The 15,432-nt window shown below is 42.8% G+C and overlaps 1 protein-coding gene across 1 annotated transcript; it reads right to left on the bottom strand.

The window, feature by feature from the left end:
* Nucleotides 1–15,388, bottom strand: LOC114668649 (L-serine dehydratase/L-threonine deaminase-like). The gene is made up of 8 exons (XM_028824522.2): nt 15,275–15,388; nt 13,252–13,410; nt 12,728–12,767; nt 10,833–10,972; nt 9,079–9,170; nt 6,413–6,640; nt 1,995–2,119; nt 1–1,820 (listed from the first exon to the last, which is right to left on the bottom strand). Exons 2-8 carry the CDS (start codon nt 13,402–13,404, stop codon nt 1,612–1,614), a joined length of 987 nt encoding a protein of 328 aa, XP_028680355.1. The 5' UTR covers nt 13,405–13,410; nt 15,275–15,388; the 3' UTR covers nt 1–1,611.
* Between the last annotated feature and the right edge of the window lie 44 nt (nt 15,389–15,432).

The raw sequence follows: 15,432 nt of genomic DNA, 5'->3' as shown, positions 1-15,432 counted from the left end.
TAGAGAAAAAAAAGCGTAGTTTTTATTTATCCTTTAATAACAAAGTATTTTAAATTTCAATGGAACCTCTTTAACATAATAACATGAAGATCAACATTTAATTTGCCAACAGCTATAAATTAACAGGCTACTTTACAAAACTTTATATACACAAAAAGAACAAATAAGTCAAACTCCAGTCGACTGGCCAGGAGACACCACTGTGTTTGCAAGGTCAGTAGCCATTTGTAACGGTGTCCTTCGTCATGAGCACATTTCCCTTTATCACCAAGCTAAGAAAGTAGGCTTCACTAAGTTGAACATATAATTTTTTTTTAAATACATAAAAATAAAACCTCAGGCAATTTCTGGTACATTTTGTAAATTACACCTCGAAAACTGTAAATTTGAATTGGTCAGATTATCATTTTTTGGGTATCTTGAGTCCTACCTGAGTAGGGAAGGGATGGCGGGTAAGTGACTATTTCCTAGAATGTTTATCCAACCTTTTATTACCCAAGTGCATTTAAAAAACGGCCGAAAGGTTCAGGCATTGAATGGGATGATGTCGCTTACCGCAAACAATCGATGGAAGACTTTTGGAATGATGTGGGCAGCTTGGAATGTGGTTCCTGTGGTACAGTCTGCGCATAATGAATTCTTACCACCTGTGAAATTATAACGAGGTTGCTTGCTGGTATTTTTTTTTTCTATACATTGATGTATAATCCACCTCACGATAGCAAGATGGGTTTAAGTACATTGAGATTTATCATTTATTTTAGTTATATCTTTGCATAGAAGGGTGGTGCTGATGGTCCATCCCAATGAGCCAGTTGGACCTTCCCTTGTGGGGTAGGGCCTTTATAGAATGGTTTAAATGTATGCAATACTTCTGCAAACACCACATCCGGTTAAAAAAAAAAAAAAAATACAGAGAAAGCAACAATTTGAAACTGAACTGAATGACTAAAGTTGATGGGTTAAAATAGAAAGTACTCTCTCTCAATGAATCGACTAACTGTCCTCCACTACAGACATCACATTCTCGTTATGATGTGTTATTATTCTGTATTACAAATGTTCTACCTTGGGACAGACTCCACAATTACAGGAATCTCTTTTAAAGAAGCAAAGGAAGTAGGTAGAGGCCAATTTCTCTTTTGCATTCATAATTTAAAATTTATGTAATTTTTATCTGTTAGTTCCAAGTTTTTGCTTAATTCTTGGTCAATTAGATTTGCTTGCAGAGCTTTTAAGGATATACTGTATGTGTGTTACATGTTGATGTTCATCAGAAAAGGTAACGGGCAAATTGATTGGTTACAAATATTTGTGTGTGCTTCCTGTTTGAGTAGAATTCTGCAGTTCTTGAACACCGTGTTGTTACAGTAAAGGTGTACTCTGCGAAGTGCATGATGACACAGTGTCTTGCCGTATTTTGCTCACGACTCTGAATTCCAGCATTTATTTTAACAAACCTCGGCCACTATGGCGTCTTACAGTTTCCTTGGGTCACTAAGTTTCTTTTAGTTTTTACCCAATATCTTGTATTTGGTGTGAATTGTAATTTTAGATTTGGTTCTCCTGAATTCTTTCCGCTATGGCCACACACAATGTCCGTTTTGTGAGTTAGGCGGCTATGGTGTTGGGAAGCCCCAGCTGCTCCTTCAGTCTCTGCAGTTGACCCAGGGTGATGTTGTTGCCCCCACACACCACAATGACGACTGATGACAAGTCCTGACTCAGCTTGCCTTCTTCCTGCAGCTTATAGACCACATTATTGTAGACGGCTGCCAGCGCAGCGCCACATGCTGGTTCCACTAAAATCTTCTCATCATCTGTGGAATGAATGAGAGAGAATGATAAGATGACATGAAAGTCTTGGCTTTACAAGAACTTGAATCAACCAATCAACAAAGCTCAGAAACACAAATTCAGCCACGGGGGGTTTTGGTAATGAAAGCTACTGTTAATTGCCAAGCAATTTGGCACCCATTTTACTTGATACTTACCAACAAACCGTTCAATGGCCATCACGGCATCCTGATCTGTCACCACCTCAGAAAAAACTGGGTGCTCCTTAGCCACTTTAAGTGTCTGTGCACCCACCCGTTTAGCTCCCAGAGTCTTGGCAACACTGTGGGAGAAAGCAGGCATCAAGATCAAAATAGGAAGCTAGGAAGACGATGTTGTGATTCAGCAACACAAAAAGAAGCAAAAAGCAGGCCTCACAATAACAAACACAAGACCAGGACATTGCTAGGTCTGGTCCTAAAGATCAGGCTTCACCCCAAGCAGCCTAGCAGCAAACACTAATAGCAGGCTTTCTGGTGTGCAAAAGCCTAAAACAGGGTTCAGGGCCAGCTTTTAAAGTTCATAATACTCAAGAATGTCCTATAGGTAAAAGAGTGACCATAAACCTGTGACCTAAAGTATAAAAGCTAGCGCATCTTCTTTATGTAAAGAATTCATTTAAGTAATCAAAGAGTCAGAAAAGACGAGGCAGGCAAAAAAAAGCAAAAGTGAGACAAAAGAGATTACCTAAAAAAGGAAACCCAAAAACAAACTCAATACCAGAAAACCCAAATGTACCGACTGCACAGAGCAAGCAGCAGTCATTTTGAATAGAGAGAGAGAATCAGGCGATGAAATGTAAAAATGAAACTGGCAAGTCTTTGTAAACACCGTCCAGGATATGAGCGAGACAAGAATCTTAAGCACAACATTGTACCAAGAAAGTCGTAAACCTTAAATAGTGGAAATTTTGCTTGATGGGAATGATAGTCCATTGTAGCCACAGCTGCCATTTTGGGTTTTTGAATCCAGAACCGATAGTCATGAACTGAGAAAAGTGCAAAGTTCAATTGGGCTTTTATTCAACCGACAAATATTCCAAACAAAGTGCAAGTCGTTTTTAATACTTAATAAAATAATGTATGATAAAAATCAGTGCTGTTTAGGTGGGAGTAAAATCAGCAATAAATAAATTTCATGAAATCCAACAATAAAACTCCAGACTTTGGGTTACCTCGACTCCTGTCAGCCCAGCACATCTCTCTTTCCGTCTCCCTGAGTTCACACTTTGGGTCTTACATGCGGGTGGAGATACCAAAAAATTGTCCCCCTCTCTCTGGCTCCCATCCTGACTGCCCCCTTAGACGTCTGCTGTCCCGCTCTGAGCCAGACACCCTCATTCCTGCTGCCTCCATCGGCATCTGCAGGACCTCTTGGATTACTCGATCACTTCCAACTCCTCCACGTTGCTCAGTGTGAGCGACTTGCACTTGGAGATCTGTTCCTCTCGCTCCCTTGCAGGGCCACTGACTATTCTGCCTCCTGTCCACCATGCTGGTCCCACTCCCTACTCTCCTTGTTAGTCTGATCTCCTCCACTATCCTGCTCAGGCACCTTTTAAGCTGATAGGAATGCAGCCACGCTGATTACAGACCCCTGAGCGCTAGTGAGGCTGAACTGCATGCGAGTGCATGATCAACCTCGGGAGCTGCTCTGTAATGCTAACACACACACATCTACATTCATCTGAGCCTGAACACGACGACATTAAGACGTACCACCACAGACCTCTCTCACTACAACGGGCAGAAAAGAAATCAAAACCAGAGATTCCTTTAAATGTTCCAACAAAAATCAAACGCGAGCAAATCGCCAGCATCCTGAATGAGTTAAGGACACAGACGCCAACCATCGTTTGGGGGAGTGCGATTTGTTAACAGTCTCATTTCGCCCAGAGCCTGAAGGATGAGGCTCACGTGCCTATACTTCTGATTTGGCCCTGCAGGTCCTTCTTCTTCTCCGTGGGCTGTTTAAAGAAGGAGTTTGCCAGAAGTTGTCATTTATTCCTAACCAGAGAACAACAGAGCTTCACATTGAAGAATCCTGAACAGAGAGGCAGTAAATAACATTAACAGATTTCACTGCAATTTTACTTTCTTTTCCCTCTTTTTGTTTCATGCTTAAACAGGGTCCCCCACACTTTAATGTCACCCTTGTCTCTTCTTTCACTCCATAAACATGGATGATGAATGCTCAGTATTGCAAGCTTATAGGTCGTCAGGCTAATTGATGTCACTCCAGGAGACGTTACTGGGCAACCTGTGAATGTATCTCCATCTGCGGGTGCTCGAGATAGCAGAACCCATAATGAAACAAGATGGCACCGCCAGAGAACTATTTAAACAGTGTTAAAGATGCATCAGATTCAAAAACTAATATGACAACCATATTCTTTGAATCCTTAAACTCTTGAAACAAATATATTTTTAGAGGCCAAGGAGAAACCATAAAAAATAAAATTAAAAATAAACTCTGAATCTGAAACCAAAATATACTTAAAATAGTGACCCTTAAATGATTCCCTGCCAGACTGAACACGCCTACAGCCATGATGTAGCCGCCATGAGCAAAGAAGCATCTACAGTGCATCCAGAAAGTATTCCCAGCGCATCACTTTTTCCACATTTTGTTATGTCACAGCCTTATTCCAAAATGGATTAAATGAATTTGTTTCCTCAGAATTCAACACACAACATCCCATAATGACAACTTGAAAAAAGTTCACTTGCGATTTTTGCAAATTTATTAAAAATAAAAAAACTGAGAAATCCCATGTCCATAAGTATTCACAGCCTTTGCTCAATACTTTGTCGATGCCCATTTGGCAGCAATTCCAGCCTCAAGTCTTTTTGAATATGATGCCACCAGCTTGGCACACCTATCCTTGGCCAGTTTCGCCCATTCCTCTTTGCAGCACCTCTCAAGCTCCATCAGGTTGGATGCACAGCCATTTTAAGATCTCTCCAGAGATGTTCAATCGGATTCAAGTCTGGGCTCTGGCTGGGCCACTCAAGGACATTCACAGAGTTGTGTGCTTAGGGTCGTTGTCCTGCTGAAAGATGAACCGTCACCCCAGATGAGCGGTGCCTGGTTTCCTCCAAACTTGATGCCTGGCATTCACGCCAAAGAGTTCAATCTTTGTCTCATCAGACCAGAGAATTTTCTTTCTCATGGTCTGAGAGTCCTTCAGGTGCCTTTTGGCAAACTCCAGGCGGGCTGCCATGTGCTTTTTACTAAGGAGTGGCTTCCGTCTGGCCACTCTACCATACAGTCCTGATTGGTGGATTGCTGCAGAGATGGTTGTCCTTCTGGAAGGTTCTCCTCTCTCCACAGACGAGCTCTGACAGAGTGACCATCGGGTTCTTGGTCACCTCCCTGACTAAGGCCCTTCTCCCCAGATCGCTCAGTTTAGATGGCCGGCCAGCTCTAGGAAGAGTCCTGGTGGTTTCGAACTTCTTCCACTTATGGATGATGGAGGCCACTGTGCTCATTGGGACCTTCAAAGCAGCAGACATTTTTCTGTAACCTTCCCCAGATTTGTGCCTCGAGACAATCCTGTCTTGGAGGTCTACAGACAATTCCTTTGACTTCATGCTTGGTTTGTGCTCTGACATGAACTGTCAACTGTGGGACCTTCTATAGACAGGTGTGTGCCTTTCCAAATCAGGTCCAATCAACTGAATTTCCCACAGGTGGACTCCAATGAAGCTGCAGAAACATCTCAAGGATGCTCAGGGGAAACAGGAGGCACCTGAGCTCAATTTTGAGCTTCATGGCAAAGGCTGTGAATACTTATGTACATGTGCTTTCTCAATTTTTTTATTTTTAATAAATTTGCAAAAACCTCAAGTAAACTTTTTTCACGTTGTCATTATGGGGTGTTGTGTGTAGAATTCTGAGGAAAAAAATGAATTGAATCCATTTTGGAATAAGGCTGTAACATAACAAAATGTGGAAAAAGTGATGAAGCGCTGGGAATACTTTCTGGATGCACTGTATACATGTGACACATTAATACTAAATAAGCAAACAACAAAAACATGTCCAATAATAATTCATAAAATGACAGAGAATGGAGGAAAACACTTAAGCCAACAATCAGACCCCATCTGAAACATCATGGAGAAGCAGCGCACGGCTTCATTCAAATATGAGAAAGCCAGACTTTGTTGCTCTAGTGAATACATTTCATATGTCATGACGTGTAGGCTTTTTATTTATCACAAAATGCTATTTGAGACTGAAAGGGTGTTCAGACTGTCATAAGTCAAGGCCAGCTGGGTTACAAAGCACAGTCTGTATGGGCTACACATTGCCAGGCTAAGCGAAGGCTCATCTTCACTTCAGCCATCTTTTCTAGCTCCCGACATTACATTATGGTCCCAAGTTTATCTGCCAAGCTCGATGACTCTGTGTAATCAGCGGGGTTGTCAACACCTGCGAGTGGCATCGCTAGATGCTGAACTGCTCATATTGACCGCCTGCGAGCTGCAAAGTGCCTGATAACAAGGTGAACTTTGGGATGAGCCCACGGCAGGAGAGTTGACCGAGGGCTTGCTGACTCACTTGAACTTACCTGGTGATCTCGGGCAGAGTGACGAGTTCTCCGGCTTGCACGGCTGCGTTGAGACTGTGGGCGCCCTTTGTTTCCATGGCGATGATGGGCACCTCATGCCAGCCGACTTCTCTTAAGCCCTGCACGACCCCGCAGAGCATGCCACCGCCTCCCACGGACAGGATGATGGCCCCTGGCTTGACCTCCATCAATTCCTTCAGTTCTTTGACAATCGTGGTGTGGCCTTCCCTTTTTAAATCAGAAAGAGGAAGAACAAAATTAAGAAAAATGTAAGTCCCAGCCTTTTCTGTTTATGAATTTGGCAGATATTTTCAGCAGTGCTCCCTTGTTGAAAGGAAAAGTGTACTTTGATTAACAGTATATGTGATGATTAATTATACAAAGTTGGATTAGTACGTAAGTGAATAGATATGAAAGGTGCTATATAGGAGATCTGGAGTAAAATTATTTGTATTTACTTAGTTGTCTATGTAAGGGATCCCATATTTTTTGATAATTTTATGCACTGTGTTTTTCCTGCACATGCACTATACCAGGGGTCGCTAACTCCTGTCCTGGAGGACCACCGTGGCTGAGGGTTTTCATTCTAACCCTTTTTAAAGAGTGCCCTGTTTGTGCTGCTCATTAACGTCTTTTTGAATTCATTTTAATTGACTTGTTATTTAAGATTTGTTCCTCTGAATTGCTTCATTTCTTTCCTTAAAGGGCACCAAAGAGAAATGAAATGTTAAGTGAGGGAGCCGACAGAAGACCAACTAAGTCAGGGCCTCCAACTCCAACCAGCTGCTTAATGAGAGTGCCGAGTCCTGTCGTTATTTAAACCCGTCCTTTAATTCCGTGGCTTGTTGCTGCTCTCGTGGTGCATTAGCAGACATTTCTGAAATTGTTGATTTTCTCTTTTCTAAGAGCACTGTTTGTGGACCTGAGCAGATCAGCATTCCTGAGACCTTTCTTTATTTTCAGATATTCTATGATGGACACCAGTTGTTTTGGCTCATTTTGTATCTCATTAAGGAAAAAGAAACAATTAAGGGGTCTGAGTCTTCAAGAGCAAGTCGATGAAAACTAGCAGCAAAAACAGAAAAGGGTTCGAATGAAAAACTGCAGCCACAGTGGTCCTCCAGGACCGGAGTTGGCGACCCCTGCACTATGAAAGTGAAAAATCTATAGTAAAGGATTACAGAAATCCCTGTTTGAGAAGTAAAGGCACTATATGACATACATATGATACCTTTTGTTTGTAACCCTCATCCATGAATGGGGGGGGGGGGGTCTCCAAGGCCCCCAGTCGCAGATTTTCAAATTCTTTCCCTTTCATGGTAATACGACAGCCATGAAATTTTCTGACTTTTCATTTTGTTTTGTCTTGAAAAATGTGCCGAAATCCGCTTCTCAATAGCTTAGTGCAAATAAGTGCTACAGTAGCACAAAGTAGTTGGGGTCTCCGAGACCCCTCCATTTAAGGAAACGTTACCATTTTTGTATGAGCATTTTGCTTCATTTTATATTTGAATTTTCTATTTAAATTTGTATTTTCTTTGGTTTAGATTTTCTTAGTCCTACCTGAGACATTGCTGGTGTACAGTTTGTTGAGGAGCAAGTCCAGTTGATGTGTTTATGAACAATGAATGACCAACAAAGAAGTTCAATGCAAGTGAAGCCCTGGCTAAAATAATGGAGTTGTCGGATTTCGGTACATCAGACAACTCAAATAAAGAGGACATTGATGATGGAAGTGACACAGTGTCAAACGTTCCATTGAGAGCACTGGAGTCGCTGAAACAGCCCCGTGGAGATGCAGCAAATGTAGCTAAGAAGCGACGCTGTCACATGTGCCCAAGGGCAAAGGAGAGAAAGATAAAGGCCGCTTGCTCCCAGTGCAAACTTCCCGTTTGCCAGGAACATTCCGAGCATTCCCTTGCGTGTCTGGCCTGCAAACAAGTTGAAGTTGAGGCAGATTCTGAGCGACTGTCCTGGATGCGAATTAGACGTGTAACTGATGTCTTGTTTTAGTGCTACTGTGACTGTACCCTGAACACGCATTACTATTACAAAGGTAACATGTAAACCATTGAAAATTTACATCACATTTACTTCATTTCAGTTATTGTATTGCTTTTTAGGCAGATTTAACCAGTTCAACCAGTTTCCATTCATGGAAATGTTATAAAAATGTCATTCATGGATAAGGGGTAAAGTCTCACGTTATTTTCTATCCCGCTTAATCTGGACCAGGGTCATTTGGGTGGCTGAAGGTTTAGGTTTAGGTTTATTTGTCATATATAGGTTAACACAGGGTCAACATACAATGAAATGTGTATGACGAGAAAAACAAGTCACTCAGCCTAGATCTAATAAAGCTAAAAAAAAATAATTAAAACCTAATCCCAGCTGGCATAGGGCACAAAGCAGGAACCAACCCTGGTCTGGGCACCAGTTCATCACACAGCAAGCACACAGTAATGCCAATTTAACATCCCCAGTTCACCTACCCTGCATGACTTTTTGGACATTGGCAGGAAAGCCACACAGACACGGGGAGAAGCTGAGCAACTGGCAGTGCTTTAATAACTGATGTGTTTAGATGGGCTGTCTGGTGTGGTCACGTTTTGTAACGGCCATATCTTAACCCACTAAAAACAAAAAAAACTTTTGTAGGTACTCACCAGATGAGAGGGTCATCAAAAGGTGGGATGTATACCCAGCCGGGGTTGTTCTCCGCCATTCTCATGGCATGCTCAATAGTCTCATCCAGGATCTGTGAACAATTAAGAAAGTGAACCACAAATGCAGACCTGCCCTGATTCATCTGGTTGATTTGCTTCTCATTTTAGATCCTGTTCCTGCATGTGTATTAAGACCACCACACAAAAGTGCAGGCTTATCAGGTAAGTGCCTTTATCTGATCGACGATGTGGACCATTAAGTCCTAATAATATTTTTGGTAACTCCTTGTCCTTTTTTGTTTACATCCATAACTCTGCACCCACACGTGTAAATTAGACCACGGCACTTGTTTCTATCGGTGAATGTTCAAGTTTCAGACACATCTGATTTATTTTTGGGGGACATTTTAGTTTATCCCCTCTAATCAAAGTACAGTGCTGTGGGTATTCTATTTGAGATGTGGCCAGTGAGCTTTGACCCTTGTGAGGTATGCAGGCAAATGAGCCAAGCTGTTCCCCTCTGACCTCCATAACATTTTGTACATTATGGCCACTTGGGGAGCTAGTGAGCTCACCCTTCACTCGGAATAAAGCCAACAAGGACAAGATTAGTACGTCATTTAGCTTTAGATTGGCGTTAGTCTTCTGGCTATTCCACACCATCCCAGGATGTAGGAGCCGCCTTCCACCATCATCGACAGACTGTACATCCTGCTATTCTTCACTTTGTTATTCTATAATATGCTCATGATAGATGATGTAACTCTTCTGGAGAAAGCCTATTTGAGGAGCCATCCAAGGTTGTTTCCTGCCTTTATGCGCAATATAGTCTGGATACACATTAGATTAAATTGTGGAAATGGTTTGGTATGTGAAAACAACATGAAAGTCATAACAGTTACGTATTGTGAGCTCCTCACTTAATTTGTGCTGTACACAGGTGTGTTTCTACAGCATGCGTTAATATTGTGATATGACTAACGCAACGGCCATTGCACTCGTACCTCGACCTTCACCCTGCACTCTGTGCCACTGACTTAGCTAGATGGCTTAACCCGGCGACTGGGTGCTTGCTGGTACACACCAATTCCAGGCCTGGCTCCACTACTGGATCTGTGTCCTGGGTGTTTTTCTTCTCCTGTTTAATGGATGATCATCTACAGATTAAAGTTTCTTTCCTCATACTCTTCGCCAGTCAATCAGTTCCCTTTCCCTACCATTTGAATGGTATAATAAAGCTTGGAAAACCATGGGAGTGTGTGGGAATTCCCCAGGAGGAGCTGGAAGATGTTGCTGGGGAAGCCTGATGGCCTGGTCAGGTGTAGCTCACCATGTTGTCAATGCAGCTCCCCCTAGGAGAAGTGGATTGAAACTGCTGGTGATGACGATAAGACCAGGGCATTGGTGGCATTGCTCCCTTGTGCCCATGTCTGATTTACCTAGCCCCACCATGACTTTGAGTGTTGTAGCAATACAGGTAATTTTTAAAGATCTAAATTAGAGTTGATTTGGATCATGACGAGGGGTGAATTTGAATAACCGAATTTAGAAATGGGCCTTTCTGTTGTGTGGCCTCAATGGCAGAAGTGAAAATGCAACTCATTTGATGACACCAAAGCTCAAAAAGCAAAGTAGTGCCAGCATCAAGTTAACCTTCTTACAGGTGGACAGGTTTATGCCAAACCTTTGGGTGGACAGCGCATGAGCGTCAACACCATGAGGGACTTGATGGACAGTAAACAGGCAGGACTCACCTCTCCCATTACAGAAACTGTGGCTCCCTCATCTCTCAGGCGTTGAACGGTGAAGGACGGAGTGCTGGTGGGAACAAGGATGGTTGCTGGTATCCCCAGTTTCCTCGCAGAGTATGCTGCTGCCAACCCGGCGTTGCCTCCTGTGAAGAAACGCCAAACAGGTGAGGCTGGACACAGGCCGACTCCCATCACTGTGCATTTTGATCTTTAATAGAACAAGGCCAGAATTGGCAAGTCGCTCTGTCTGTAATTTATCGATTCGAAAGTAATCACATCTCACAATTTGAATTACAGGAGGGACAGGCGCTTTCAGTGAATCAGTGGTGGGGTTTGTGGCCTCCTGTTTTGGCTGCGTTGACACCGCGAGGGGCCACTAAGGTACTGTGACCTTTATGACTTTTGTGTTAGTTTGGTATATGAGGTCTGTCTATTGAATAACGAGACTGACGCAATAACTCCCTTTTATCTATACAACAATTCTAGCACTTGTCCCCATTCGCAGTTACGCACGGATGCAGTCTTGGCTTCCACTGGTCGAAGGCGTGGAGCAGATCAGTTTCTGTCGGCTGTTGCAAGACCTCGGACGGTTTCTTCTTTACTTCTTTACTGCATACATTGACTCAGAAGGTGTCTCTTTACACACCAATTTCAATTTAGGAGAAACACGCGTGCAGGAGACATGCAGCCTTCCCCGTAATCCTCAGTAAGCATTTGAAAAGATTCCGTTGGTGTTCTGCTCAATTTTACTAGAAATTTCAAACGGATTCCGGCGCACGAGGGGAAACACAACTGCATGAAACGGTGACTGGCAATCAACTAAACGACAGAGGGTGCCGTCATTTGTCGTACGGGTTTGGACAGGTTTAAACCTGAATGGCAAAGTGCTCAGAATCGGTTCTCACTGCCTTGTTTAAGAGATAGAAACACAGTCTCGTTATTTAATAGACATTATGAAGCCGTCGCCATCTGCTGCTTGGGGTGACTCTGTGAAGCTCCTCTATTGCATTTTGAGGTGAGTGTTCGGCAAAAGGTGCTATAAGAAGTAAAGAGAAATGTCACAAGTATACTGGTGGGCAAAGATAGACCCATCAAGTACACCAAAACATAATAAACTTTAAAGAAAGACCGGACAGACTTTGCACGTCTCGTCTAAGGAGAGTCAGTTGTCAAACTATTTGCTAAAGAGCAAGAACATCAATCGGTCACAAGGTCTCAATTTAGAAATAATTTCCTTACAAAATCACATACGCGAGGGCACTGGTTTCAAATGCAGGTGTGGGACACACAAACTTGAATTAGTGTAGAAGGTAAGAGGTGGTATACGTGTGTGTATATCAATGATTTTTTTTACAGATGCGTCTACACAACCGATTTCCATAAAAGTTTGGACGGTATGGAAATTACTAATAAAAAAAATCAAACTTCCAAGGTACAACTTATGACATATACCATACATATGCTGCATATGCCATAGATTTGTTGGTGTATCTTTAAAGGATTGTAAGGGCATTTCTCTCTGCAAATGTATACTAGTGATGTACATACCTTACATATTATATATATATATATATATATATATATATATATATATATATATACATATATATATATATATATATATATATATGGGTATATAGAGTATTCATACATCAATCAGAGTGTACAGTATATTTTGTATACCTCATGCTTTTGTTAATATATCTTTAAAAGATTGTAATTGTGCCTCCTTATGTGTGTATGCTGTACACCACTGTCGTATATAAGAGGGTATGCCTGTATGTGTGAGTATGTACCGTGTATCTCTATATCTCATAGGTTTTTAAGAGTGCTTATAAGGGTTTTGTCCGCTTACAAAGAGAATCTGAGCAGCCCGTAGGCACAAGTTGTTTACTTACCTGATGAGCACACAAAGTGTTTGCATCCTCTTGTCGCCCACTGCCAAGACACACAAAAACAGAGAGAACATTTTATTCCTTGTTAATTTGTTCTGAACACTGTCTGCCTATCGCTGCATAAGAGGGGCCATACAAGCCGCCTTGTTCTCCATAGACGAGGCCCTTTCAGCTTTGGCAGGATTGGTGGTCTCCATGCCAACCTCCTTTGAGCCAAACGGACATTCCCAAAATGTGAATGTCCACTCTTGACCCTTATCGTCTAGTGCCAGCCTCAACACTCCAAGCCCGCAGACACAGTACCCCCTTCCTCCTGTACCTAATTCCAAATGACCCAAAAAGTATGGCAGACAGGTGTGGCATCCCTGCTCCTCCTCATGCAGTAATCAAAACCCTTTTTTTGGATGTGCCTTTCTCGCCCCCTTTGACTTCTCACACACACACACATCCATGGCATAGACATCACTGAGTGCCCAGCAGCTAATGCTAATATTACATTGACCTTCTTTTCAGGATTTGTTACTCACGGTCTTGCACAGGTGCCCAATGCCCCGAATCTTGAATGAGCCCGTCGGCTGGGAGTTGTCCAGCTTGAGGAACACTCTGGTCTTGGCTAACTTGGACAAGGGGACGCTGTCTCTCAAAGGAGAGATGATGTGCAGGCTATCGTCACAGTTCATGGCACCCTAGAAATCCCATAAAGGACACAGATTAACAAAGAAATGTTCAAGACTGGCACCAAATAATGCAGACAACACACACAGTCAAAACAGTAATGGCGTAGGGGTGGCCTCCCAGCTGCAAACACCTTCTTTTAATTCCCATTGTCCTTGAATGTTTTCATGGGGGCTTTATTCTCTTCCCACATCCTAAAGACATTAATGTAAGATGAGTAATAGCACAGCCTGAGTTCATGTGCCTTGGCACCCCTCCTTTTTTTTTTGGAGCTTTTACTAAAAGATGAGGATTCAGAAAATTGGGCAATTAATAAAAGCAAGGCAGAAAGTGCCCATGTACAGGGTGCCAGCCTATCCCGGGGCACACGTGTGCACACAGTGGCTCAGTTTAGAGTTGCTATTGTGCTTTGCACAAGTCATGACTGATGGGCAACTTTGCTGTGGATGCTAAGCAGCCTGTTTACCACTTCATGTCATGGCATTTACTAAACTGCCTCATCCAGACCAGGGGGAGTAGAATTGTAGCCCATCTCAGCTAGCATAGGGTGCAAGGCAGGAACAGACCCTGGATATGATGCCAGGCCATCTAAGGGAGAACACAAAACACACGCCAGACACCCACTAGGGCCAGTTTAGTGTCAGTGTATGTCTTTGGACAGCGGGAGGAAACTCGAGTCCCCATGCAGATAGGGGAGATCGTTCAAACTCCACACAGGTAGGACCCTGGACGGCGAACCTTGTTCTCCTTACTCCCTACCACTGTGCCACCGTGCCTGCCTTTACCCTTTCCGATTTTTAATATGATAAAATGGCCAATATTTATATTTATATTATGACCCATTACTGTTTTCATACACAATCTACTTAACTAACCAAACAAATTTTATCAGTAATGAGATATTTAGAGATGTTAATAAAAGTCAGACAAGGTGCTTTAAAAGAAAACCCTGTGCTTCAGGGGCACCAATGTGGACCGGTCTTTGTTCTCGAAGCTGGCTACAAATATTTAATGTAAAAAAACTTCATGAAAACCTTTTATTTTTGGTACATTGCATGACGCTATAAATGTACTCCGCATTCGCCGGGCTGAGAAGTGGAGTGACATGTACCCCTAACTGGGGTAGGGGTCTAGCTAAATGCCCCTGCTGAACCCGGACACCTGGGTTAACTAGCGACCCTACATTGGCCCGTATGACTGCCAGAGTGGCCAGGTGGCGCACTGGTGTCCTGTCCTGGCTTAGCTGGCTCTATGCGCTGCCCCTGGATCTGCCGGAGTATAATGAGCCCCCTTGACCCCGAACACAATTATCATAAATGGAAACTAAAGTGCCTATATACAGTAACAATTAATTTTGTTAAACGAAAAAAAAAAAAAACTGTCTCGCATCCCGTCCATCTTTGCCTGTGTCTGTCAGGTTGCACTCCGACGGCTACTGAAATAATCGAATTTACAAAACATGCACAGAAATGGTTTTTGTGCCCCTTTTAATGCGTTTACATTTGCGTTTAAAATAAGACTCAAAAAGGAGTTTAATGATAAATGTAATTAGGTACGCAGAGAACACATCCGAAGCGCTGTTCTGTAGAATTTGCCAAATTTTTGGACTGGCTGTGCCGCTCCGTCCAGGGATTGTTCCTGCCTTGCGCCCGACGCTAGTAGAGATTGGCTCAAGCTTCCATGCGACCCTGATTTGGATAGGCGTTTTTAAAAATGGATGGATTTTCAAGCATTTTGCCAGGTAAATTGACAGATGTATAGGCTTAATAAGATACTATAGTAGAAATCAAAGTAAACCGAGAGGTATAAATTATTTAGGTTATAAAATTCGATTTTATTAACGGCCAGTGGATAGTACAGTCATCGCATCCTTACCTGTTAAAGTCGAGTCGCGAATCCAACAACTGCGCTCTTACTTGATCTCGTCTTTCTTTTTCTCCTTCTTCTCTTTTTCTGTGTTGTATTTCATCCTTCCAAGCCGGTGCAACTCCAGTTATATGACGGGAGAACCCGGCGCGGCAACCAATCGCCGC

Source organism: Erpetoichthys calabaricus, chromosome 18, assembly GCF_900747795.2.
Source record: "Erpetoichthys calabaricus chromosome 18, fErpCal1.3, whole genome shotgun sequence".
Lineage (NCBI taxonomy): Eukaryota > Metazoa > Chordata > Cladistia > Polypteriformes > Polypteridae > Erpetoichthys > Erpetoichthys calabaricus.
The sequence above is the reverse complement of the archived record's forward strand: the minus strand, read 5'-3'. Positions and strand labels throughout refer to the sequence as shown.